This window comes from Capra hircus, chromosome 3 (assembly GCF_001704415.2).
Source record: "Capra hircus breed San Clemente chromosome 3, ASM170441v1, whole genome shotgun sequence".
NCBI lineage: Eukaryota > Metazoa > Chordata > Mammalia > Artiodactyla > Bovidae > Capra > Capra hircus.
In genome coordinates this window covers 99,431,877-99,456,586 of record NC_030810.1, presented here as the reverse complement: position 1 = coordinate 99,456,586, position 24,710 = coordinate 99,431,877, and the positions used below count along the sequence as shown (strand labels likewise).

At 43.6% G+C, this 24,710-nt stretch overlaps 4 protein-coding genes and 1 long non-coding RNA gene across 5 annotated transcripts; 2 read left to right on the top strand and 3 right to left on the bottom strand.

The window, feature by feature from the left end:
- BOLA1 (bolA family member 1) lies at positions 2,151-3,483 on the bottom strand. The gene is made up of 2 exons (XM_018046023.1): positions 3,206-3,483; positions 2,151-2,871 (listed from the first exon to the last, which is right to left on the bottom strand). Exon 2 carries the CDS (start codon positions 2,866-2,868, stop codon positions 2,461-2,463), a length of 408 nt encoding a protein of 135 aa, XP_017901512.1. The 5' UTR covers positions 2,869-2,871; positions 3,206-3,483; the 3' UTR covers positions 2,151-2,460.
- Positions 3,678-6,669, bottom strand: LOC102171206. The gene is made up of 3 exons (XR_309871.3): positions 6,479-6,669; positions 5,223-5,312; positions 3,678-3,873 (listed from the first exon to the last, which is right to left on the bottom strand). It is a non-coding gene; the product is annotated as an uncharacterized LOC102171206 (long non-coding RNA).
- On the top strand, positions 12,191-12,808 carry LOC102171944 (histone H2A type 2-B). The gene has a single exon (XM_005677705.3). The coding sequence runs from the start codon at positions 12,337-12,339 to the stop codon at positions 12,727-12,729; it is 393 nt and encodes a 130-aa protein (XP_005677762.1). The 5' UTR covers positions 12,191-12,336; the 3' UTR covers positions 12,730-12,808.
- Positions 12,832-13,348, bottom strand: LOC102171676 (histone H2A type 2-C). Its single transcript, XM_005677704.3, has one exon. It carries the CDS (start codon positions 13,282-13,284, stop codon positions 12,895-12,897), a length of 390 nt encoding a protein of 129 aa, XP_005677761.1. The 5' UTR covers positions 13,285-13,348; the 3' UTR covers positions 12,832-12,894.
- LOC102171395 (histone H2B type 2-E) lies at positions 13,561-15,897 on the top strand. Its single transcript, XM_005677703.3, has one exon. It carries the CDS (start codon positions 13,607-13,609, stop codon positions 13,985-13,987), a length of 381 nt encoding a protein of 126 aa, XP_005677760.1. The 5' UTR covers positions 13,561-13,606; the 3' UTR covers positions 13,988-15,897.

Here is a 24,710-nt window from a genome sequence, read left to right as displayed (position 1 = left end):
TTTCCAGTGAGTCAGCTTTTCACATCAGGTGGCCAGTAATATATATGTATATAAAAAATGCTCAATGTCACTAACCATCAGGGAAGTGCAATCAAAACCTTAATGAAATACCACCTCATACCTGTCAGGATAGATATTTTATATATATATATAAAATATATATTTTGTAAATATAAAAATATATAAAATATATAGCGAATGAAAGTTGCTCAGTTGTGTCTGACTCTTTGCGACCACATGGACTGTAGCTTACCAGGCTTCTCCGTCCATGGAATTTTCCAGGCAAAAGTACTGGAGTGGGTGGCCATTTCCTTCTCCAGGGGATCTTCCCGACCCAGGGATCAAACCCAGGTCTCCGGGATTGCAGGCAGATGCTTTACCCTCTGAGCCACCAGGGAAGCCCCCAAATAATATATATATATATATAATATAAAGTATTGATGAAGATGGGGAGATACTGGAACCCCTGCACACTGTTGGTGGGAATACAAAATGGTACAACCACTCTGGAAAATATGGAAGTTTCTCAAAATTAAAAATAGAACTACCATATGATCCAGCAATCCCACTTCTGGGTATTTACCCAAAGGAACTGAAATCAGGATCCTGGAGAAGTGTCAGCATTCTCATGTTCATTGCAGCATTATCACAATAGCTAAGATGTGGAAACAACCTGAACGTTCATTGACAAAAGCCTGGATAAGGAAAAATTAATGTATACATACAATGGAATACTCGCCAGCCTTAAAGGAAATTCTGCTGTGATAAATCATGAGGACATTATGCTAAGTGAAATAAGCCAGCCACAGAAAGATAAATATGCTCGATTCTACCTTCAGAATTATCTATAATAGTTGAATAGAATCAGTGGGATGTTGGCTGCTAGGGGCAGGGTAGGGTGGCGGGGAGAGGGAAGTAGGGAATTATCAATCAGCAGGCCTTAAGTTTCAGCTAAGCAAGATGATTAAACTCTAGAGATCTGCTGTATGACATTGTACTTGTAGTCAGTGATAATGTATCATACACTTAAACATTTGTTAAGAAGGTAGATCTCATATGAAGTTTTTGCCATAATAAAATAATATTTACAAAAAGAAATTTAAAAAAATCTAAAAACTCCACAAATGAAAACAAATAAAAACTTGGGAGTGACATTTCTTGAGAACAGAACCAACTTCACTCGAAATCCTTTTGTGTGTGTTTTTTTAAAATATAGATTCCAGATTCCATTCTTGATTTGTGGATTCAGAATCCTCTTTTTGGAAAAGAGGTGACCTAGAATCCATATTTTAAACAAGCTCCCTTGGGAATTCTTATCTGTGAAGAAATCTAAAAACCCTGCCTGAGGGTTACCATTGACTCCCTTCTCACTGTAGTCCATTTCAGTTCTAATCAAATCTTCTTGACTTAAAAATGATAGCTCTCAAATCAACTCCTTCCTTTCCATGTCAACAGCTTACCTCTCGGCGAAAGTTCTGCCTTCACCACTGGTTACTCTCCATGCCTCCAATTCCCTATGACAACCCACTAACATCACTGCCCCAAAATGTTCTTTGCCATCCTTTTCTCGAAACTCTTCAGTGATGACTCCCTACTGCCCAACCAGATGCAGTCTAAATTCTTTAGCTGGAAATGGTGGATAAATGTTAACCAAGCCTTTTCTTTACTAAGTTCAATCTCCACACAGAGATCATCAGAAAATTGCTTATCTAGACATTACTTTTTCCCCTCAGAATTATGACAACGTTTGGAAGGCTCATAAGAAAAAGGGCTATGTAAAGTTTTCTCCATCTTCTATATTCATTTCCTAGGTTCTAATCTTTTCACTGCTTTAGCATTTGTTTTTTTAAAGATTTTTTTTCCTCATGAGAAATGCAAATCCTTTTGGAAATGGACAGGTTGTTAGCAAGCCAAACATCCCCCAAGTTTGAAGTTCAAATGCAACCGTAATTGCTGTTTTGTCCAATAACTCTGCCCAGTCCAGCTTCTTTGCCCTTGCTTGGGCTCTTTCCCCTGTTGGCAGCAACTTTCCTCTCTTTTCTGGCTTAACGAAGCACTTTCTGACTATGCCTAGGCTTCAAGTATCTTTCTTTTCGAAGAACATTTGTAGCACTGACAGCAGGCCATTAACACCACTGCAATTCACCTCATATGATAATTTATCTTTTAATGTACAGGATTACTAGTAACTTATATCAAGTCTGGCGATTCCTTAGTCACAATTTAAAATGAAACAACTGGGCAGCTTTCCCTGAATAGTAGGGATTGTCCCCTCTCCTTAGGTTAACCTTAATGTGAAATGAATTACTCTCTCCTGAGAATACGCATATGCCGGTTAAATGGGTATATTACATTACTCGTTTCTAACAAATACGACTGTATTAAATGCAAGAAAGCCCCAGTAGTTTATTCTCACGAAACCCGCTTGAATCCTGGTCCTCCCTCTCTCCAGGTCCAGGGTTAGTTTCGACTTTTCTTGCTCCCACCTAGGCAGGGGGGGCTTGTGTCCAGTTGAGGGTTCTCCTTCCATTGGGCGGGGGTCCGCGCATGTATGGCCAGGGCGTGGACTGGCCCAGCCAGCTCTTCTGACAGCGCCGCATGGACCAGCCTATGCCTTTGTAGGGGGCTCAGTCCCTCAAAGCGAGAGCTCACCACCGCCACGCGGAAATGGGTCTCACTGCCCGGTGGGACCGCGTGGCCGCCGCTCTCATTACGCAGCTCCAGCACTTCGGGGTTCAGGGCCTGCTCCAACTTCGTGCGAATGGCAGCCTCGACGGGGCCGATGACCCCTGATCCCGCGCTGCCCCGGGACATACAGACGCGGCTGGCCATGGAGAACAGGCGTACGACCAGCTGCCCACTCAGCATCGGCTACGGCAGAGACAAAGACGGGAGCAGTGAGGGTCAGGGCCTCGCTCTTGGTACCACCGTCTCAACCACCCCAGCCCCCGCCTCAGGCCAACATCCACCCTGGGGAGCGCGTCTAGACACCAGACAGTGTGATGCGAGGCACCGCCCCTTTCCTCTGTGTGACGTCGGGGGATTGTGGCCTCCGCCGAGAGCAGCTGAGAGAGCCCGCGCTTCTAAGGGGATTCGCAAAGAATGAGCTGGAGGTTCCAAAAGTAGGGTATGTGCAACTCCGGGCTTTTGGTTGAGCCACGGTCTCTGTGCCCCCTCCCTGAACCCCACACTGGACCCTTTCTACCTCGCACTCAGGCTTGGCTACCGCAGTTCTCCCTCTGGGACGGAACTCCTGACAAGCCGGGTGAATGCAGATCTCGCGTCCAGAGGCACTCTGGGAAATGGAGTCCTCGCTACGCGATAGACCAGGCAGGTGAGGGCTCACGGGAACTGTAGTCTCGTTTGTCTCTTGAGGTCGTGCGTGCGTGCGTGCATGCTCAGTCACTTGAGTGGTGTCTTTTCGACTCTATTCGTCCCTAAGGACTGCAGCCCGCCAAGTTCCTCTGTCCATGGGATTCTCCAGGCTAAATTATTGGAGCGGGTTGCTCTGGCCTTCTCCAGGGGATCTTCCCCTCCCAGGGATGGAACCCAGGTCTCCTGCAGCAGTAGCAGTGTTTGTCGCTCAGTCGTGTCCCACTCTTGGCCACCCCATGAACTGTAGCTCGCCAGGCTCCTCTATCCATGGGATTCTCCAAGCAAGAATACTGTAGTGGATTGCCATTCCCTTCCCCAGAGGATCTTCCTGACCCAGGAATCGAATCCAGGTCTCCTACATTGCAGGCAGATTATTTACCATCTGAGCTATAGGGAAGATCCAGGTATGCTGAGTCTTACGCATCGCAGCGCAGGCAGATTCTTTTACCGCTGAGTAGCCGGGGAAGCCCCTCTTGGGGGTCGTAGGAAGTTCTGAACCTGAGGAGTTGCGAAGAAAACGAAAATTCCTGAACAATGGGGATTGATCCATTTTATTGCCAATAGATCTTGTAGATCTAGCCCAACACTTTTATATACAAGAAAATGGAAGTCCCTTTCCTTTATCGAATACATAATTATTGTGCGCTAGACCAGTCCTGGAGACTGGGGAGGTAAGACAGGCCCTGGCCTCAGGCAGCTTACAGAACACTGGAGAAGATGGACAAGTGATCAGACCATTGCAATACTGCATGCTAAGATCTGTGATGGCACTAAGCAGGATACTAAGGAGGCATGTCATCGAGCTTGAGGAGAACAGAGAAAACAGGGGAGCAGCTTAGAAGGGACACTAAAACCCCTTTCTCAGTCCCTCATAAGTGTGGTAGCTGCACGTGCAAAGGCCAGGAGGAGACACTTTGGGGGAGTGGTTACTTGAGTGTAGTTAGTTATGATTGGAGATCCCAGGGCAGAGAAGATGGGGATGGGAAGTGAGTGAGCCAGTGCCCTAGGCTGTGGGGAGAAGAGGCATCATGCTGGGCTTTGTGGGTCTTGTTAGGCAGTTTTGTTTTTATCCTAGGAGAGGTAGGAAGCTAGGGAAGGTTTTCAGCAGGGATATAACAGGCCGAGATTTTACCAAAGATATATAACTCATCAATTCAATCAGTATTTTATTGTGTTTCCTGGTATTTTATAGATTTCTCCATATATGTATTCTCCCCAACTTCAGTATTGAAAATTTTAAAACGTGCATAAAAATTGAATAATACAAAACAACATCCTCTACCTTTCACTGTTTTTTACATTTGTTATATATATATATATATTGGGGCTTTCCCGGTGGCCCAGTGGTAAAGAATCCACCTGCTAATGAAGGAAATGCAAGAGACTCGGGGTTCGATCCCTGGCTGGGGAAGCTACCCTAAAGTAGGAAGTGGCAACCCACTCCAGTATTCTTACCAGGATAATCCCGTGGACAGAGGAGCCTGGTGGTCTACAGTCCATAGGGTAACAAAGAGTTGGACATGGCTGAGTGACTGAACACGTACTTTATGTATACCTGTATACTTTAAAAATGTATTTGTATACTTTTTCAGAAAACAAATTGCAGATAGCATGACATTTGATCCCGAGGTACTGTAATACATATCTCCTCCTAATAAGAGGGATATTCTCTTATAGAACAATACCCTTATAACACTAAAAAATTTTTTTTAACATAATGTCAATTACAAGGTTGCAATTGCAATTGAACACCCCATTTATCCTTCATCTATATTAACTAACATTTTTCCATATTTGCTTTTTAATCTCTTTGAATATGTGTATACATAATAAAAATAAAAACTTACCATTTTTGTTGAATCATTTGACAGTTGAAAAATCTTTATACTTCATTGCTGTATACTTCAGCATATATCTTCTAAGACAAGGACATTTTCCTATATAACCACAATACCATTACCACACCTAAGACATTTAACATTTGTTCAATACTATTATCTAATAGTTGATACAGTTGATATTCAAATTTCCCCAGTTGTCTCATTAGTGCCTTTATTTTTTGAAAGTCAATCAAGGAGCATTGCATTTAGCCATCTTTAAATCTTTAAATACTGGAGTGGCAACCCACTCCAGTATTCTTGCCTGGAGAATCCCATGGACAGAGGAGCCTGGTGGGCTACAGTCCATGGGGTCGCAAAGAGTCGGACATGACTGAGCAACTTCACCTCATCTTTAAATCTGTATTTTGCAAAGTTCCTTGGCTTCAGTGTGAGAACTGTAAAGGAGGTAATGGCACAAGCAGGAAGACCAGTTTGGAGGTTAGTGGAGCAGTCTAGGTGAGAATGTTGATGTCTTGGATCATGGTGGTAGTGGAGGTGCAGATGGAAAGAAATTGTGGGTACAAGGTATACATTAGGAGGGTAAAACCCATAGCGTGTGGTGATGGGCTAATTATGGGAGGGAAAGTATGAAGGATAATTATCAGCTTTGTGCAACAAGGTGGATGGCATTTGTTCCCTAAGATACAGAATTTTGGAAGAAGGGTTGGAAGGGTGGGGAAGGGGGAGACTAGGTGTCCAATTCTTTTTGGACTTGAGTTCGTAGTGTCTTTAGGATATCTAAGAAGAGATGTCATATTGGATATATGGTTCTGTGTGTGTATGCATTTTATTTTTAACTTTTTCTTAAGTGCTTTCAGAGCTACAGAAATTACAAATAACTACAAATAGTACAAATAATTCTGTACACTGCTCACCCTGATACCCACATTATCCAAATATTAACATTTTATCATGATTGCTTTATTTCTTATGTATCTACACATATCTAATTTTTTCTGAACCATCTGAGAGTAAGCTTCAGAGATAGAGCCCATTTACCTCTAACTACTTGCAATGGTTAATTTTAAGTGTCAACTTGACTGGGCCACAGGGGGCCCAGATATTTGGGCAAATGTTATTCTGGATGGTTTTGGATGAGATTTAAATTGGTAGACTGAGTAAAGCCGATTGCCCTCCCTGTTGTGGCTGGGTCTCATCCAATCAGTGAAAGGCCTGAACAGAACAAAAAGGTTAACCCTCTCTGAAAAAGAGTTCTTTCCTACCTGATGGCCTTTGAACTGGAACATTGGCTTTTTACCTGTCTTCAGACTTGAACTGAAACACTGGCACTTCATGGGTCTCCAGCCTGTTAGCTTTTGACGGGCACTGTAGAACTGCTTCTCTTGGTTCTCAGACCTTCAGGCTTGAACTGTAACTACACAATCAGCTCTCCTGGCTTTCCAGCTTGCTGACTCACCCTGCAGATCAAGGGACTTGTCAGTGAGCCAACTGCTTATAATAAATCTCTCTCTCTTTTGCTTGTTTGCTATTACTCTCTGCATATATATCTTTTTTGTTCTGTTTCTCTGAAGAGCTCTAATATATATTTGCTAATACATTCTTAGTAAAATTTTTTTTCTCACATAGCTACAGTATAATTGTCAAATTTGGGAAATTAACATTGATACAGTACTACAGATTTTACTGAAAATTTGTCATTGTCTCATATGTCCTTTATATAGAATTAAAAAAAAAAAAAAAAAAAAAAACTAGGTCAGGAACCAGTCTAGGATCACATGCTGTATTCAGTTGTTAAGTCTCTATGGCCTCCATTTAATCTGGACTAATTCCTTAGTCTTTGTCTCTCATGACTTTGGCATTTTTGAGGAGTGCAGACCATCTGTGCTTTTCAGGTGGTGCTAGTGGTAAAGAACCCACCTGCCAATGCAGGAAACACAGGGTTTGATTCCTGGGCTGGGAAAAATCCCCTGGAGGAGGGCATGGCAACACACTCCAGTATTCTTGCCTGGAGAATTCCATGGACAGAGGAGCCTGGTGGCCACAGTCCATAGGATCGCAAAGAGTGACACAACTGAAGTGACCTAGCACCCACACACCGACCATTTATTTTGTTGAATATCCCTCAACTTAGGTTTCTCTAATGTTTCTTTCTGATTCAGATTTAGGATATACACTTTTGGCAGGGAAACTGCAGAAGTGTTATTGAATCCTTCTCACTGAACTATATAGGAGGCATATAATTTGCTTTGTCCTATTGTTAATGATAATTCTGATCAGTTGATTAACGTGGTATCTCTCAGAAAAAAAATGTAAAATTTTTATTTTCCATTGGTAATTGTAGGAGATGTAATATGTAAGTCTATGTAATATTCTGTTTCTTGTTAAGATTTTGTTTATTAATTTTGGCATCTGAGATGCAAGAGTTGTTGAAGATGAAATGAGATCATGCGTGGTGGGGGGAAGGTGGGAAAGTGGGAAGGAGGGGAGTGAAATCACCTGGGAAAAGGTATAAAGTGAGAAAATAATAAGATTTTCTTTAGAAGATCACTTTGGCTAGTGTGTGAATATATTAGGGGAATGAAAAGAATGCAAGCGAAGAATAGAAGAGCCCTTAGCAGTAGTCTGGTGAAAGATAATCTGAGTGAAGACAAGAAATGAGCTAGAAAGAGAAGTAAAACAATTAGAATGATGTTAAAGAGATGGAATCTTTAGCACTTGTTTTTGGTGAGTGCCTTGTAATTTGCTAATCCAGTGACAGCGGTGGGGAATGGTGGGAGGATGCTTTGTCGGTGACAGGTACTATTCTAAATGAACTCTTGATTCTTGCAACAAGTCCATGAAGTAGCTACTGTTATTACTCTCGGTTTACCATTTTGAGGAAGCAGACACCCTTACAGGTTAGATAATAAATTAATTAATTTGTCTATGGTCATAGATCTAGTAAGCAAACTCAGGAGTCAGGCTGCAGAATTTGAACTCTTAACCATTAAGTTATTCTGCCTCCTAAGCCAGCATTTTGGACTCTCAGGTTCCAGCTGTGTACTAGGCTCCTTATATTTAATTCTCACTTATTCTAACAACTCTGTTATGGTAGGGTATATTATTTTTCTTCAATTGATGAACTTCTATTTTATCTTCTATCACTCTGGCTACCACAGTCTACTGTTGATAGCTAGCATCTGGAGAGTGGTTTGTTGACCGAAGGCCAACTATAATTGTTTCACAAATAAGTAAACCAAGGCTCAGAGGAATTTAAGCACTTGCTGCTGAAGGTCACACAGCCACTTACAAAAACATGATTAGAACCAAGGTCTGCCTCACTCAAAGTCTGTGCTCTTTACCCCTCCAAGCACACTACTTCACTAACTAAATTATGGGCTTCATGAAGCAAGCCTTGCTTCCTCCCTGTTATAGAGGGAGGGAGAGTTGGAGAGTTAGAGTGAGAGCTACAGAGCATGTAAGAGGGGTGGAATTAGATTTAATACTTTAGATTTCATCTAGCTATAAATCCTTATTAGATAATCCAGATAGGCCAATACCCTACAAATTACATCAGCCTCAATTACTATCTATTGCTCCCTGGAGTTCCTTTCCCAGCATTCTTACTAGAGCCATTAAAATATGTAACAGAGTAGGCCATTTGTAAAAGCCAAACACCTTCACAAATAGACTGGATCTTATCCCCTTGAACACCTCTGGGATTTTTAACCAAAAGCAACTGAATTCCTAACCAGGCAATTTAGTTAATCAAACATTTAGTGCATTTGAGCTCCAATATATCATTCCAACCATACTCCTTTCCACTTTTCCCCACCTCCACTCTCAGCCCCCTCCATACTGAGCTGCACATCATTCATGACATGAACCAGGCTGTCCCACAGCTCCTTGCGTTGCACATGAAGTTGCCTTTGGCTAGAATGCTTTCGTCTCCTCTTGACCCACAAAGCCCTCCTCATGGTTCCGTGAGATATCACCTCCTCTTTCATGAAGCCTCCCTACTCCCACATATATAGCCTCAGTGTACCCACATCTTTTGTTCATGTCCTGCTGATAGACTTGAAGCACTCTGTCCTGTGCTTTGACCTTGGTCTCACTTCCTTTCTGTGACCACTTCAAGGGTGAGACCATGTCTTCGTCACCTTTAAATCAGGAGTCCTTTATTCCTTCCACCTGGCTCTTCAGTTCAGTTCAGTCGCTCAGTTGTATCCGACTCTTTGCGACCCCATGAATTGCAGCACGTCAGGCCTCCCTGTCCATCACCAACTCCCGGAATTCACTCAAGTGAGTGAGTGAGTGAGTGAAGTCGCTCAGTCATGTCCGACTGTTTGCGACCCCATGGACTGTAGCCTATTAGGCTCCTCCGTCCATGGGATTTTCCAGGCAAGAGTGCTGGAGTGGATTGCCATCTCCTTCTCCAGGGGATCTTCCTGACCCAGGAATCGAACTGGCAGACGTTTTACTGTCTGAGCTACCAAACTCATGTCCATCTAGTCGGTGATGCCATCCAGCCATCTCATCCTCTGTCGTACCCTTCTCCTCCTGCCCCCAATCCCTCCCAGCATCAGAGTCTTTTCCAATGACTCAACTCTTTGCATGAGGTGGCCAAAGTACTGGACTTTCAGCTTTAGCATCATTCCTTCCAAAGAACACCCAGGACCGATCTCCTTTAGAATGGACTGGTTGGATCTCCTTGCAGTCCAAGGGACTCTCAAGAGTCTTCTCCAACACCACAGTTCAAAAGCATCAATTCTTTGGCGCTCAGCTTTCTTCAGAGTCCAACTCTCACATCCATACATGACCACTGGAAAAACCAGAGCCTTGACTAGACGGACCTTTGTTGGCAAAGTAATGTCTCTGCTTTTCAATATGCTATCTAGGTTGGTCATAACTTTCCCTCCAAGGAGTAAGCATCTTTTAATTTCATGGCTGCGGTCACCATCTGCAGTGATTTTGGAGCCCCAAAAATTAAAGTCTGACACTGTTTCCACTGTTTCCCCATCTGCTAATAAACATTTTTTTCTCATAAACAAATAAAACTATACTCTTAGAGAATTAGCATCTTCTTTTCTAAACTATTTCCCCAGCTTCTTCCCTGTTACAGAGAGAAGAAGCAAGGCTGGGCACAATGACTTCATAAAGCCCATAATCTCCTTAGTGAAGCAATGGGCTTGGAGGGATGAAGAGCACAGACTTTGAGCGAGACTGACCTTGGTTCTAATCATGTCTTTGTAAGTGGCTGTGTGACCTTCAGCAAGTGCTTAAATTCCTCTGAGCCTTGGTTTCCTTATTTGTGAAACAATTTCAGTTGGCCTTCGGTATCCACGGCTTCTGAATCTGAGGATTCAACCAACTGTGGGTGGAAGATATTTGAAAAAAAAAAAAAAAAAAAAAAAATCCAGAAAGTTTCAAAAAGCAAAACTAGAATTTTCCCTGCCTTGGCAACTATGTACATAGTTTTACATTTTATTTACAACTATTTACATGACATTTACATTGTATTAGGTATTAAAAGTAATCTGCTGCCCCTGCTAAATCGACCCCATAGATGGCAGCCCACCAGGCTCCCTCGTCCCTGGGATTCTCCAGGCAAGAATACTAGAGTGGGTTGCCATTTCCTTCTCCAATGCATGAAAGTGAAGTCGCTCAGTCGTGTCCGACTCTTCGCGACCCCATGGACTGTAGCATGCCAGGCCTCCCTGTCCATCGCCAGCTCCCGGAGTTTACTCAAACTCATGTCCATTGAGTCGGTGATACCATCCAACCATCTCATCCTCTGCAGTCCCTTTCTCCTCCCGCCTTCAACCTTTCCCAGCATCAGGGTCTTTTCCAATGAGTCAGTTCTTCGCATCAGGTGGCCAAAGTATTAAGTTTCAGCTTCAACATCAGTCTCTCCAATGAATACTCAGGAATATTCATGAATATATGCTGTAAGGTGCAGGAAACTGTAGATGTTAGCTCAGGTATCGGGCAGACTGTTGGAGCAATTCAGGGAAAGAACAAAGAGAAGGGAGCTGGCGGGGGGTGGCGAGGTGGTGGTGGTGGGGGGAGTGGGGGTGGTGGTGGTGGTGGCAGGTGACTGGATGAGTTTGCTTTTGGATAGGTCGAGTTATAGGGACAGACAGGTTGAAGTATCCAGTTAACAGGTATACAGGCCTGAGCTTCTGCAGCAAATACTAGATGAAAGCACTGAATTGGGTACGACTTCGGGAAGAGTGAAGAATGAAGTGTGCGGAAAGGGCGAATAGGGAGGCAGAGCCGAGCTTAACACTGGGATTTAAACACGGACAGGGGGAAAAGCAGCAGAATGAGGAAAGACGGAGGGCGACATTTTGAATGCCAAGGGAAAGACGCCTTCAAGTTGAAGGCGGTTTGGGACGCCTCCTAGAGGTCAAGAGGAGGATGACATACTATTCTGGTCTTCCCTGGTAGCTCAGACCGTAAGGAATCCACCTGCCTGCAATGCTGGAGACCCGGATTCGATTCCTAGGTCGGGAAGATCCTCTGAGAAGGAAATGCCCTCGATTAAACCGGAGTCTGAGGAACAGACGGGTGAGGATGGGGCGAAGCCACACCGCAGGCAACAACTAAATTGAAAGAAAAGAAGAGGCCTCAGCAGTTTTGTATTTTTTAAGGTAGTCTGGCTTTGACGAGCCAGAAAAGGAGGAACTTAGTAATTTAAGGTTCCAAGGCCCTTGAGTGGGAGTAACTGCATCTGCTAAAGGCTCTCTGCAGCCCTTTAAAATCCTTTTTGGGAAACCGGAAAAAAACCTACCACCCGTAACCTAGAAAAAAATTGCCACTCAGTAAATAAAGCAAAACAGAAGAGTGTTTTGTTTGAAAGCCTTCACTTTAAAAATCCTGGCATGCAAATAAAGGGCTTTAATATGGCTCACAACGATTGGTAGGTACTTATATAAGCCGTCATTTCCTCGTAGCGCAAGATGCAAACGAAGAGTCTGCTTTTCGCTTTCCTATTGGCTGTTCGATCGGACTCCGCTTTCAGCCAATCAAACCACTTCCCTTCACCCCTCCCGGTAGCTCTTATAAATTACATCAAATTGGTTACCCTTGCCATATCCTTCTCCTTGAAAAAGAAGCTGTAACTGCAGTTTTAGCAGTAATGTCAGGCCGCGGAAAGCAGGGAGGCAAAGCTCGGGCCAAGGCCAAGTCGCGCTCATCCCGCGCTGGCCTTCAGTTCCCTGTAGGGCGAGTGCACCGCCTGCTGCGCAAAGGGAACTACGCCGAAAGGGTGGGGGCCGGCGCACCGGTGTACTTGGCGGCAGTGCTGGAGTACCTGACCGCGGAGATCCTGGAGCTGGCGGGCAACGCCGCCCGAGACAACAAGAAGACGCGCATCATCCCTCGCCATTTGCAACTGGCCGTGAGAAATGATGAAGAGCTCAACAAGTTACTCGGGGGTGTCACTATTGCCCAGGGCGGTGTCTTACCCAATATCCAGGCAGTCTTATTGCCCAAGAAAACGGAGAGTCACAAGCCTGGCAAGAATAAGTAATTAAGAGGCTTGATACCATCCCCACTCACCCCAAAGGCTCTTTTAAGAGCCACCACCAAAGTGTCAAAATAAAGGGCTGATCACAAAATAGCGCATTAGCTCTTTTTTTGAAAACTTGGGTGGCTCTAAAAAGAGCCTTTGTTCTTTGGTTTACTTTGTAAGGCTTTATTTGCTTTTGGCTTTATGGCTTTCGGTTTTCTTTGGTAATAGAACGGCCTGGATGTTGGGCAAAACGCCGCCTTGCGCGATGGTAACCTTGCCTAACAGCTTGTTCAGCTCTTCGTCGTTGCGGATGGCCAGCTGCAGGTGACGAGGGATGATGCGCGTCTTTTTGTTGTCTCGCGCCGCGTTGCCGGCAAGCTCCAGGATCTCGGCCGTCAGATACTCCAGAACCGCCGCCATGTAGACGGGCGCGCCGGCCCCCACCCGCTCAGCGTAGTTGCCTTTGCGCAGCAAGCGATGCACTCGCCCTACCGGGAACTGCAAGCCTGCACGGGACGAACGCGACTTGGCCTTTGCGCGGGCCTTGCCTCCCTGCTTTCCGCGACCAGACATGACTAAAGATAAGAGGAGTACACTTAAAGATCAAAGCCCCTCAGCAAATGTTTAAAAAGATCAGCAATTGGAAAGCCTTTATAAGTTTTCTGAGGGGTGGGGTCAGGAACGAGCTTTTCATTGGTCCTAAATTGGCTCCTGAAACAGCCAATAAGGTTAAGAGTCGGTGTTATTCTGTAGCTATTACTGATAACGTAAGGTCTCTCCACGGACCAATGGCAATGTAAGACTTTTGGAGCCTTAATTTGCATACGGTGGTTATAAATGGATCAGGCCCGCCCATTCTCATACCTCTTTTTTTGCCAAACGGCGTTGCTTCACAATGCCTGAGCCGGCAAAATCCGCTCCCGCGCCCAAGAAGGGCTCCAAGAAAGCCGTCACCAAAGCCCAAAAGAAAGACGGCAAGAAGCGCAAGCGCAGCCGTAAGGAGAGCTATTCCATCTACGTGTACAAGGTGTTGAAGCAGGTGCACCCAGACACCGGTATTTCGTCCAAGGCCATGGGCATCATGAACTCATTTGTCAACGACATCTTCGAGCGCATCGCGGGCGAAGCGTCGCGCTTGGCGCATTACAACAAGCGCTCAACCATCACGTCTCGGGAGATCCAGACGGCCGTGCGCCTGCTGCTGCCTGGCGAGCTGGCCAAGCATGCCGTGTCCGAGGGCACCAAGGCGGTCACCAAGTACACCAGCTCCAAGTGAGTCCCTGCTGGGACGCGGCGCTCGCACGAGTCGCAAAGCCGCTTGATTTTCCAAAGGCTCTTTTCAGAGCCACCCACCTAATCACCAGAAAAGAGCCTTGTTCACTTGTTTCTCCTCAGTTCCTCACAAAGTAAGTTACTCTAGTTGGCTAAAAGTAATAGAAGATGACACACGTAGCTTTTTAAGCCCTTATGACTTGAGATTCCTGGCGCGTGACTTGCTTTGCTTTTGAATCTAGGGCGCGTCTTAACCCTCACTGCTGCTTAGCTTTCGTATGAGTCAGTTCTAAATTAGGATACTGAGACTGCTCCTCTACTTGTGTCCTGGTGGCTCTGTTGGGTACGTGTCACCGGTGTTCCAAAACGAAGTGAGTGATTTCAGCTATCCACATTTAAGAAAGGACCCCAGGACACGACCAAGCCCGGGTCTTTCGAACACTGCATCACAGCCCTGAAGAATTGCGAGTTTGGCAGCTGCGTGGGTGCCGGATCACGAGTTAGGCCCTTGCGATGTGGCTTCCTGTGGACACCAGCGGTTCGGGATACTTCGTACTGAGCCCGCGCTGCCTGGTCTCAGCCTTTCCCTGATTGGACATGAATATTCAAACTCTCCCGCCGCTCCGGAATTCATAGGTTCTGGTTTGCGCCGCTCACTTTGGCGCTGTGAAATTCCTGTTATTTCTTGGTTTGTGGATCATTTTTGCTTTTAATTCTCTTTTCTCGGAATATTTCGGCGTCAAGTCACTGGAAGGCACTAGTCATTTTAGTCTGGTCTCAAACGTCACCTCTCAGACACCTTCGGGAAGTTGTGTCTCTCCTTCCTGCCTCTGGTCCCTCACTATTTTATTTTCGTCCTAGCAGCTGTCAGAAATTGTTTTGCTATTAATAGTTTGTTTTTTTTCTTGTTTACCATTTTCCTCAAGACCTTATCAGAAACTTTATTGGTTTGGTTTTCCTCTATATCGTCCCCGCCAACCAGTGCTTGGCACACAGTGGACAGTTAAGTACTTACTGAATTAGTATTTGTTGAATTAATTTTTTTGTCCCTCTTCTTTTAAAAATAGCCTTCATGGATGGATGGATGGGTGTGGTTCATTTCCGTTAGATGTATGTGAAGACATGAAAATGGAAATGTTTTGGAGCTCCTTTCCTAAGTTGGCTGTGGTCACCTCAGGGCAACAGCTGGGAGGAGGGCTGTATTTGTGTGTGTGTGCTAAGGAGGAGGTGGCAGTTTTAAGTCCTTCCTTTATGCTTTTCAGTTTGGTCTAATCTTTTGGATTTTCATTAAATTCAGAACATTGCTCACTGGAAGATCCTTTTCCTTTCTTCATTTATGACACCCTCCTTCCATCCTGATCTTTTGTTCCCCATTGAGATGAACTTTTCATTTACATTCACAGTTTCATTTGCTGTTCAGGAGACCCTATAAAATAGACAAGGTTGGGGCTTCCCTGGTGGCTCTGGTAAAGAATCCGCCTGCCAGTGCAGAAGACACAGGTTCGATCCCTGATCCAAGGAATATCCCAGAGAGAGAGAAAAAAGTAGAGAATGTTAATATTTCTTTAAAAATGAGGTTGAGAGTGAGTGGTCCACTGGGCATGCAGCTAACATTGTCCACCTCTGTACCCTCAAATGCAAGGACGATTGCATTTCAGTTTTATTTCATTGTAATTATGGAATATTGTATTTTTCTGTCCAGGCCTTGATTCTGCTGATAATGGTACTGATGGTCTGATCAGTTATTCAACTCTGCTTTTGGATAAGGGGTCCTGGAGTTGATTGCAGGGGTTTCATGAATCCAAATGGACTCCAGACATTATCAGAGACTGAATAAATCTTAATGTTTCTTACATATGTGTTTTCAAATGTATGTATATGCTATTGTTAATAAATTTACCAGTTAATTTAAAAGCTTGGCTGCATTCTTTTATCTGTAATATATTTTCTAACTAAATGAAGTAGATAAAATCACTACTGGGTCTAAGCAAATGTATAGAGATGTTTGAGTGCCTCTGACCTGGAAGGTGAATATTTATAAACCATTAACCACATCTGCTTCTACTCCAAAAGGGTAGTGGGGCTGAAATAGTCCGTTAGGAGGACACTATTAATGCTTAGTAATTGAAAAGTGCATGAGCATAAACTTAAACCAAACAAGAAGCGCTATAAATAAAATAGAAAAAATAAAGTTATTAACAAAGTTTAGAAAATACCTGTAGAGTACTTAGTATGTGTCTGTCGGCTGTTGTTCTAGATCCTTCACACGTATTGACTCATTTAATCCTCACAAGAACTTTGTGAAATAGTTGCCATTATTGTCTCCCACTTTACAGGTGAGGAAACTGAGGCATAGAAAGGCTTCTCAGAAACTCTCAAAGAATAAACTCTTAGTTCAGTGTTTAAGGGACTTGAGAAAGTGAGATCCCTACACCAAAAACCTGTGTCTGGGGGGAAATACTTATGCTTTAAAATTAAAATAAAGAGAAATACCACCTACTTTAATTTCAGGATGCACCGTGGGTAAACGTCTGTGGTGGACGTGGTGGCTGAAAGGCTTGAGGTGGTGGTAGTGGTGGCTGAAAGTCTGTGTGTGGAGGAATCTCATTTTGCAGAGGCCATGGCTCAACTCTGTTTAGTTTGGCCCCATAGTCATAGGGCTCACCAGCTGAAATACTTTCACTAAGATAAGAGAGCTTTGGTTACTGGTTGTGGGCTCCTCCTGGGCATGGTGCTTACTAGGAAGGAAGTTATAAAGTGAGGAAGGGGAAAGAAGTGTTAGAGTTGATATTTTAATTCTGGAGGGGAGGTGATTATTGACAGTGAGATTTATTCTCCTAAAGAACCTCTTTGATCTCTTCTTTCTCCTTCTCAAACATCTCTCTACACTTGCTTAGTGAAGTGAAAGTTGCTCAGTCGTGTCTGACTCTGCGACCCCGTGGACTATACAGTCGGTGGAATTCTCCAGGCCAGAATACCGGAGTGGGTTGCCATTTCCTTCTCCAGGGGATCTTCCCAACTCAGGGATCAAACCAGTTCTTCCGATTGCAGATAGATTCTTTACCAGCTGAGCCACGAGGGAAGCCCAAGTTAGAGTTAATAACAATATTTGTTATAATAATACTTGCTTCTACTTACTGAGCACTTAACTGTTTACCTTGTCCTCTGCTGAGTGGTTTACATGCATTGCCTCATTTAATCTTCACAGCCGCCACTTAAGATAGGTTCTGTCCTTACTTTATAAGTAAAGGAAATTGAATCTCAGAGAAGTTAAATAACTTGTCCAGGATCATTTCGGAAGTAAGTGGTAGAACTACAACCCAATGTACACTTTAAAAAAGTTTGATCTTCAAGGCCCTCAATAATCTGCCTCTTCCTTCTTTCACAGCTCTATCTCCTACTGCTGTACATACAGGTTTTCTGCTCTAGTTGCCTTCCCCTAAACCCATTTGCTGTTTCCCAGGACCATACTGTACTGCTCTTTCTTTCTGGCTTGGCCAGAGCTTGCTTTCAAGCCAAGGCCATAATCTTCCACCCCAAGTGACACCTCTCAATTAATTTCTCTACCTTTATCTCTTCTTTAAAAATAGTAACAAAGAAACGGTTTACTGCGGTAATTGGCATACAATAAACTGTACGTGTTTAAAATACAATTTGTTAAATTTAGACATATGTATATACCCATGAAAACATCACTGCAATCAACATAAGGGACATATCCATCCCCCTCCCCCCACCTCCACAAAAGGTTTCTTCATGCTCCTTTCATAATTCTGCCCTCCTGCCCACTTCATCAGTGTCCTCCTTTGGCTCTCTTCCTGCCCTCGGGGAACCACCAGTTTGCTTTATATCATTATAGACAGTTTGTATCATACAATGGGTATCATTTGTATCTGGCTGCTTTCACTCAGCATAAGATTTATTCATATTTAGGTGCATGTTCATTCCTTTGTATTGGTGAGTTGTATTCCATTTTATGGCCACAACTGATAATTTCAGTCACTTGATGGATAGTTGTGTTGTTTCCAGTCCTTTCTCCACCTTACTTGTTTTTCCCCCCTTGGCTTCTCCGCGTGGCAAGTGAGATCTTAGTTCCCCAATTAGGGATGGAACTTGTGCCCAGTCCAGTGAAAGCATGGAGTCTTAACCACCGGACTGCCAGGGAAGCCACCTTCCTCTACTTTTTAATGCATTCCAACTTTGTGTCATGATGGTTCCACAGTAAAATTTCTGCTTTCAAATGGGAAAGAATTCAGAAGGGGGATAAGACATATACACAAATACCTATTCTGTTCAAGTAGGACAAAGTATTAGGGTTTCACTTCTGTTATCCTAGGCTCAAAACCTCTCTAATCCATTTTATGTCCTGTGACTAGAGTCACAGACCTGACCTTATCACCTACCTGCTCACAAACCTCCAGTGGCCTGCCTTACTGCCATAGTTTGGCTTTCAAAAGAAAAAAAAATGAAAGTAAGAAATTTAAAACTCTATCAGCAATTCTTAGTCATATTTGGTTGCACAATATGGTCTGGATAATTTTGGTCCTTTAAAAGGGAGGCTAACATTGATCGCAATATGGCTAATCAGTGATTGTGGCATAGAGAGTAGGCCTGAGGGGCAGCCCTGTTCGGGTTGCAAAATCGACCTCTAGCTGAAAGACTATCCCTGTGACTAGGGAGACTAGGTTTAACCATTCATTTAATATGGGTGATTGAAAATCTGTATCTACTTATTTTATAAAGAATTATTATCTAGTCCCTGATGGCTCAGTGGTGAAGAATCTGCCTGCCAATGCAGGAGGCACAAGAGACTTGGGTTCAGTCCCCGGGTGGAGAAGATATCCTGGAGAAGGAAATGGCAACTCCTTCCAGTATTATTGCCTGAGAAATCCCATGGACAGAGGAGTCTGGCAGGCTATGGGGTCACAAAAGAGCCGACACGACTTAGCAAGTAAACAACCTGGGTTGAAAACCAAGGCTGCTTCTCTGCGTCAGAGTGATTTAGGTCCTCTGGACAGGAAGAGGATATTTCATTCTTACTGATAAGATTTCACACAGAAAAAGTTTTTAAGAGAACATGGTTTCTCAGTGAATAAGAAAGCTGTGGTCACACAAAGAAGGGGATTCTGATTCTTTGTACAGTTATATGTCCTTGGGACTTGTGTTTCCTCTCATTCTGTGACTAGATTATCCCAGCCTGATGAATGGCAAAACAGATTTTTTACTTTCTCAGTCCTAGCGAATGTCTACTTTCTCAGAATGCATGTAAGTGGCATTGTGTTTTATATTTTATTCTATTTTTTATCTTCTCCCTTTCTAACCTATATTTTAAACATTGACCTTTGCCTCTCTACTCCCACAAAACATCTGCATCTCTCTTTGCTATACATGTTGTGATATAAATGTGCACTCTGTTGGCTGAAGTATTGCATTAAACTTCAAGAAGTACGAACAGCACACTTTATCCCCCTCTCTCCCAGTGAAAAGCACCCACATTTGCTCCAATTCCCCATCATCACAAAAATGCTGTTATAAACATCATTGTTCATTTCCTTATGTAAACCTAGCCTATCCCTAATTTGGCATTTGAGGTCCCTGAAACTGGTCCTTAATGTCTCCAGCATGAAAAGCTCACTTCTCCTTATTGCCCTTTGTCTGTGCTACATGTTCGTTTGTTTTCACTGTCCCTTCTGCCTGGATTACACCACCTTCCTTAGCCCCCAATCTGAACATGTCTCAAATCCTAAATATTCTTGAGAACCCACCTCAAATATCACCTCCTACAGGATGGGTTCCCTTGTTTGTTCACCTGGAATTGACCTTTCCCTCTCAGCTCCCACGAAGCTCAATCCGCATTTCTGTTTGTCATCCTCCACAATAGGCCTTCCACTCTTGCTATTCACATGGGTATCACTTCCCCACAAAGACAGGCATCACGTTGTGTGTACAAGAATAGAGAAATTCAGAAGGCATGTTTCAGAAAAATATTGACTTTAAAACATAAGTAAGATGAGTTTTACTTTATCCTTTGTAGTGTCCTCTAGCCACTGTTTTTCTAGCTATGAGTTGTAACTTATTAGTGGGTTATGAAATTGTTTTTTGACAGAGATCACCTTTTTCCTCCCCCTTTTTAAGAAGACAAGAGAAAAATATCAGAGTATATCACAAATAGTAAATATCATTTTGTGAAACCTATTATAATTTATATTCTTTTGTGAATGTGACTAAGAAGCAATGTAAAAGTGTTTCTCACTGGGGGTTGAGGTTAGGAGAGGTCCCTTCTACTGTACTGAAAGATCATAGAAATTGCCACTCCAGAATATGCCACTTTGGCATATTGATAATTTTGAGCTGTAGTCACTTGCAAAACAGGATATGTAGAGGCTGACTTTCTCTGAACTCCCATTAGCTACCTAAGAACAGATTTTCCAAAAGAAACTTGATTGTCATAAATGCCCTCCCCCAGGAATTACACTGAATAGGAAAGATTGACTCATCACAGGAGAGGAGACTAGAAGTCGAGACCATACCCAGACCAGCTTTGTCACAAACTATCACATCTCCCTGGTGGCTCAGATGATAAAGAATCTGCCCCCAATGTGGGAGATCTGGGTTTGATCCCTGTGTCAGGAAGATCCCCTGGAGAAGGAAATGGCCACCCACTCCAATATTCTTGCCTGGAGAATTCCATCAACACAGGAGCCTGATGGGCTACAATCTATGGGGTCGCAAAGAATAGGACACAGTTGTGTGACTTTCACTTTCATTATACCTCCCATCTATTATTCTATGGCCTATTCCTTTCCCCTCAAAGGCATTTATTCTCCCTTAAGAGACCTACATCTCCCATCCCCTTTCCCTATTAAGAATGATATTTAAGTCTGAATTCTAAGTCATCTTCAGGTGTTACTCAATTTTTTTTTTCCTGAGTACTTACTGTGTATACATGAGGTATGCTGCTAAGTCACTTCAGTTGTGTCCGAGTCTGTGCGACCCCATAGACGGCAGCCCATCAGGCTCCTCTGTCCCTGGGATTCTCCAGGCAAGAACACTGGAGTGGGTTGCCATTTCCTTCTCCAATGCATAAAAGTGAAAAGTGAAAGTGAAGTCGCTCAGTCGTATCTGACTCTTAGCGACCCCATGGACTGCAGCCTACCGGGCTCCTCCATCCGTAGGATTTTCCAGGCAAGAGTACTGGAGTGGGGTGCTATACATGTTAGCAAACTTCTGTTTGCTTTTTTCTTGTTAATCTCTCTTTTATTATGGGGTCACACCTAAAAACTGAAAAGGGCAAATTAGCTTTCCTCCCCTACAGTACAGGTTTTGACGTTATTTGTAGCTATTGTGTATATTACTTTTCCCTGAAACATTGACTCTAATACAAAAAACTAAGAAAAAGGTAAAATACAAAACTTAGATTCAAATTCCATCTTGGCCGTTTTTTAGCTGGGTGACTCACATTCCTAGCTATCTCATCTTCACCAGAAATTTTCTTTTCTGTAAGAAAAACAAACAAACAAACCCTCTTCTTCCTTTCCTGGGCTGTTGTGGAATCAAATGAAAGGACATAAGTGAATGGCTTTTGTGATTCATAAGGCACCCAGGAACCCAAATATTCCTAATGTTGGCCACAGTCTAGCAGAATCTCAAGATGCTAATCATCTAGAGATAAGATAGTGTACTAATTGTTTCCCATAGTCTTTTCACAACATGATTGTACTGTTGCCAAAGGGAATATTTAGGACTTGTATCAATTAGTGTTCATCATAATGTTGAGTAATAATTATTAATTCATTGCCATGTTGAAACTGCTGTATTTCTCATTAACTGTATTCATCTCATTTTATTCCTATGGTAATTCTATGAAGTGTATATATTTATTGTCACTATTTTACAGATATTGAAACTGAGACCCTGAACTCTTATTCTAGCTCTATGTCTTTTCTCTTCTAGCTTTCCCCAGACAAATGAGTATGGGGAACAATCTACTGTTGCCCAGACAGTTCAGGCCATCTCCTGGTTAGCAGAGGCCTTTAGCCAAGGGCCAAAGACATCTCCCTGTAATGCCCCTCAAGCCTGGGCTTCCCCAAGTGGAGATGCAGCCTTGTCTCTAGCCTCCACACTCATGGACACAGGGAGCATTAGTGAAAATGCAGACTCTCACTCTTAGCTTTAATACTCAGGTGTAAGTGACTGACTAAGGGCCTTTTGGAGGTGAAAGCTTCATGGGCACCTAGAGAGGGAAACCAAGGGAAGTATGGGCCTGCTTCCAGACGTCCATAGAACTCTGAACTCAGCATCAATAGTGGGTTGAATTGTGTCCCCCCAAAATGTTCAAGTCCACCCAGAAACTCAGAATGTGACTTTATCTGGAAATTCAGTCTTTGCAGACATAACTAAGGGTCTTGAGATTAAATCATCCTGGATTGAGGATGTGATAAGTGAAAGGAAGAGGCAGAGTTGGACACAGAGATTCAGGGAAGAGGGTCATGGGAAGACAAAGGCAGAAACTGGAGTTATACTGCCAGAGGTCAAGGAACAGAAAACTGGAAGCTGAAAGAGGCAAGAAAGCAAGAAAGCGTTCTGCCCTAGAAGCTCTGGAGAGAGGCTGGCTCTGCTGATACTTTGTTTTCAGACTCCTGATTTCCAGAACTGTGAGAATATCAACTATTGTTTTAAGACAGCAGCTCTCTAGTAATTCTCTACAGCAGCCTTAAGGGAACAAGTACGGCACTCTGGCCGCAGTCTGGGTGTGAGCTGTCCTGAAGCGCAAGAAGAGCTCGCCACTGCTGCAGACCACAGCAGAGTCAACCTGGGCCCTTTCTGCCCTGGTGTGGCCTCAGGGAGCTCTCTAGATGTCCATGGCTAGGAGAGGTCAACCACTGTCTAGGGGCCTTTGGTAACACTTGTGCAGATAGAGATGCCCTGAGGAACTCTGGGTCAAGCTGGTCAAGGGGATCATGAAGAGGACAATCTGTTTGCTGTGGAACACCAAGTCTCCCAATCCAGAAGCCTTTTTTTCTCCTCTACTATCTTCCTTCCCTCCCTCCCACCTTTCTTCCAAGTATATTGCACACTCTGTTCCTAATCACACTCAGATCTCCCTTCCCATAAATTAAAAAAAAAAAGTGTCTTATTATTTTCCCATTCAAACTAACAAATTACCACAGATTTAGTGGCTTAAAACAACACAGATTTATTCTCTTGTAGTTTTGGAGGCCAGAAGCCAAAAATGAGTCCTAAGGGGCCCAAAATCAAGTGTCAGAAAGACTGATCTCTTCTGGAGGCTCTGTGGAAAGAGTCCATTCCTTGTCTCTTCTACCTTCTAGAGGCTGCTGACATTTCTTGGTTCCTGGCCTCATCACCCCATCTTGGCTTCCGTCAATACATCAGCTCCTCCTCACTTAGCCTCCTGCCTCCCTCTAATAAGGTCTGTTATGGTTACATTTAGGGCCCACAGCGATCAATGCAAAGAAATAGAGGAAAACAATAGAATGGGAAAGACTAGAGATCTCTTCAAGAGAATTAGAGATACCAAGGGAACATTTGCAAAGATGGGCTCAATAAAGGACAGAAATGGTATGGACCTAACAGAAGCAGAGGATATTAAGAAGAGGTGGCAAGAATACACAGAAGAACTATACAAAAAAGATCTTCACGACCCAGATAACCACGATGGTGTGATCACTCACCTGGGGCCAGACGTCCTGGAATGTGAAGTCAAGTGGGCCTTAGGAACCATCACTATGAACAAAGCTAGTGGAGGTGATGGAATTCCAGTTGGGCTATTTCAAATCCTGAAAGATGATGCTGTGAAAGTGTTGCAGTCAATATGCCAGCAAATGTGGAAAACTCAGCAGTGGCCGCAGGACTGGAAAAGGTCAATTTTCATTCCAATCCCAAAGAAAGGCAATGCCAAAGAATGCTCTAACTACTGCACAATTGCACTCATCTCACACGCTAGTAAAGTAATGCTCAAAATTCTCCAAGCCAGGCTTCAGCAGTATGTGAACCTTGAACTTCCAGATGTTCAAGCTGGTTTTAGAAAAGGTAGAAGAACCAGAGATCAAATTGCCAACATCTGCTGGATCATGGAAAAAGCAAGAGAGTTCCAAAAAAACATCTATTTCTGCTTTATTGACTATGCCAAAGCCTTTGACTATCGTGGGTCACGATAAACTGTGGAAAATTCTGAAAGAGATGGGAATACCAGACCACCTGACCTGCTTCTTGAGAAACCTGTATGCAGGTCAGGAAGCAACAGTTAGAACTGGACATGGAACAACAGACTGGCTGTATGTTGTCACCCTGCTTATTTAACTTATATGAAGAGTACATCATGAGAAACACTGGGCTGGATGAAGTACAAGCTGGAATCAAGATTGCCAGGAGAAATATCAATAACATCAGTTACCCAGATGACACCACCCTTATGACAGAAAGTGAAGAAGAACTAAAGAGCCTCTTGATGGAAGAGGAGAGTGAAAAAGTTGGCTTAAAGCTCAACATTCAGAAAACTAAGATCATGGCATCCGGTCCCATCACTTCATGGCAAATAGATGGGGAAACAGTGGAAACGGTGGCTGACTTTATTTTTTGGGGCTGCAAGATCACTGCAGATTGTGACTGCAGCCATGAAATTAAAAGACGCTTACTCCTTGGAAGGAAAGTTATGACCAACCTACACAGCATATTGAAAAGCAGAGACGTTACTTTGCCAACAAAGG

What these genes read in the sequence shown, in the direction of transcription:
- BOLA1 (XM_018046023.1), bottom strand. Translation starts at nt 2,868, where the DNA reads ATGCTGAGTGGGCAGCTGGTCGTACGCCTGTTCTCCATGGCCAGCCGC.
- LOC102171944 (XM_005677705.3), top strand. Translation starts at nt 12,337, where the DNA reads ATGTCAGGCCGCGGAAAGCAGGGAGGCAAAGCTCGGGCCAAGGCCAAG.
- LOC102171676 (XM_005677704.3), bottom strand. Translation starts at nt 13,284, where the DNA reads ATGTCTGGTCGCGGAAAGCAGGGAGGCAAGGCCCGCGCAAAGGCCAAG.
- LOC102171395 (XM_005677703.3), top strand. Translation starts at nt 13,607, where the DNA reads ATGCCTGAGCCGGCAAAATCCGCTCCCGCGCCCAAGAAGGGCTCCAAG.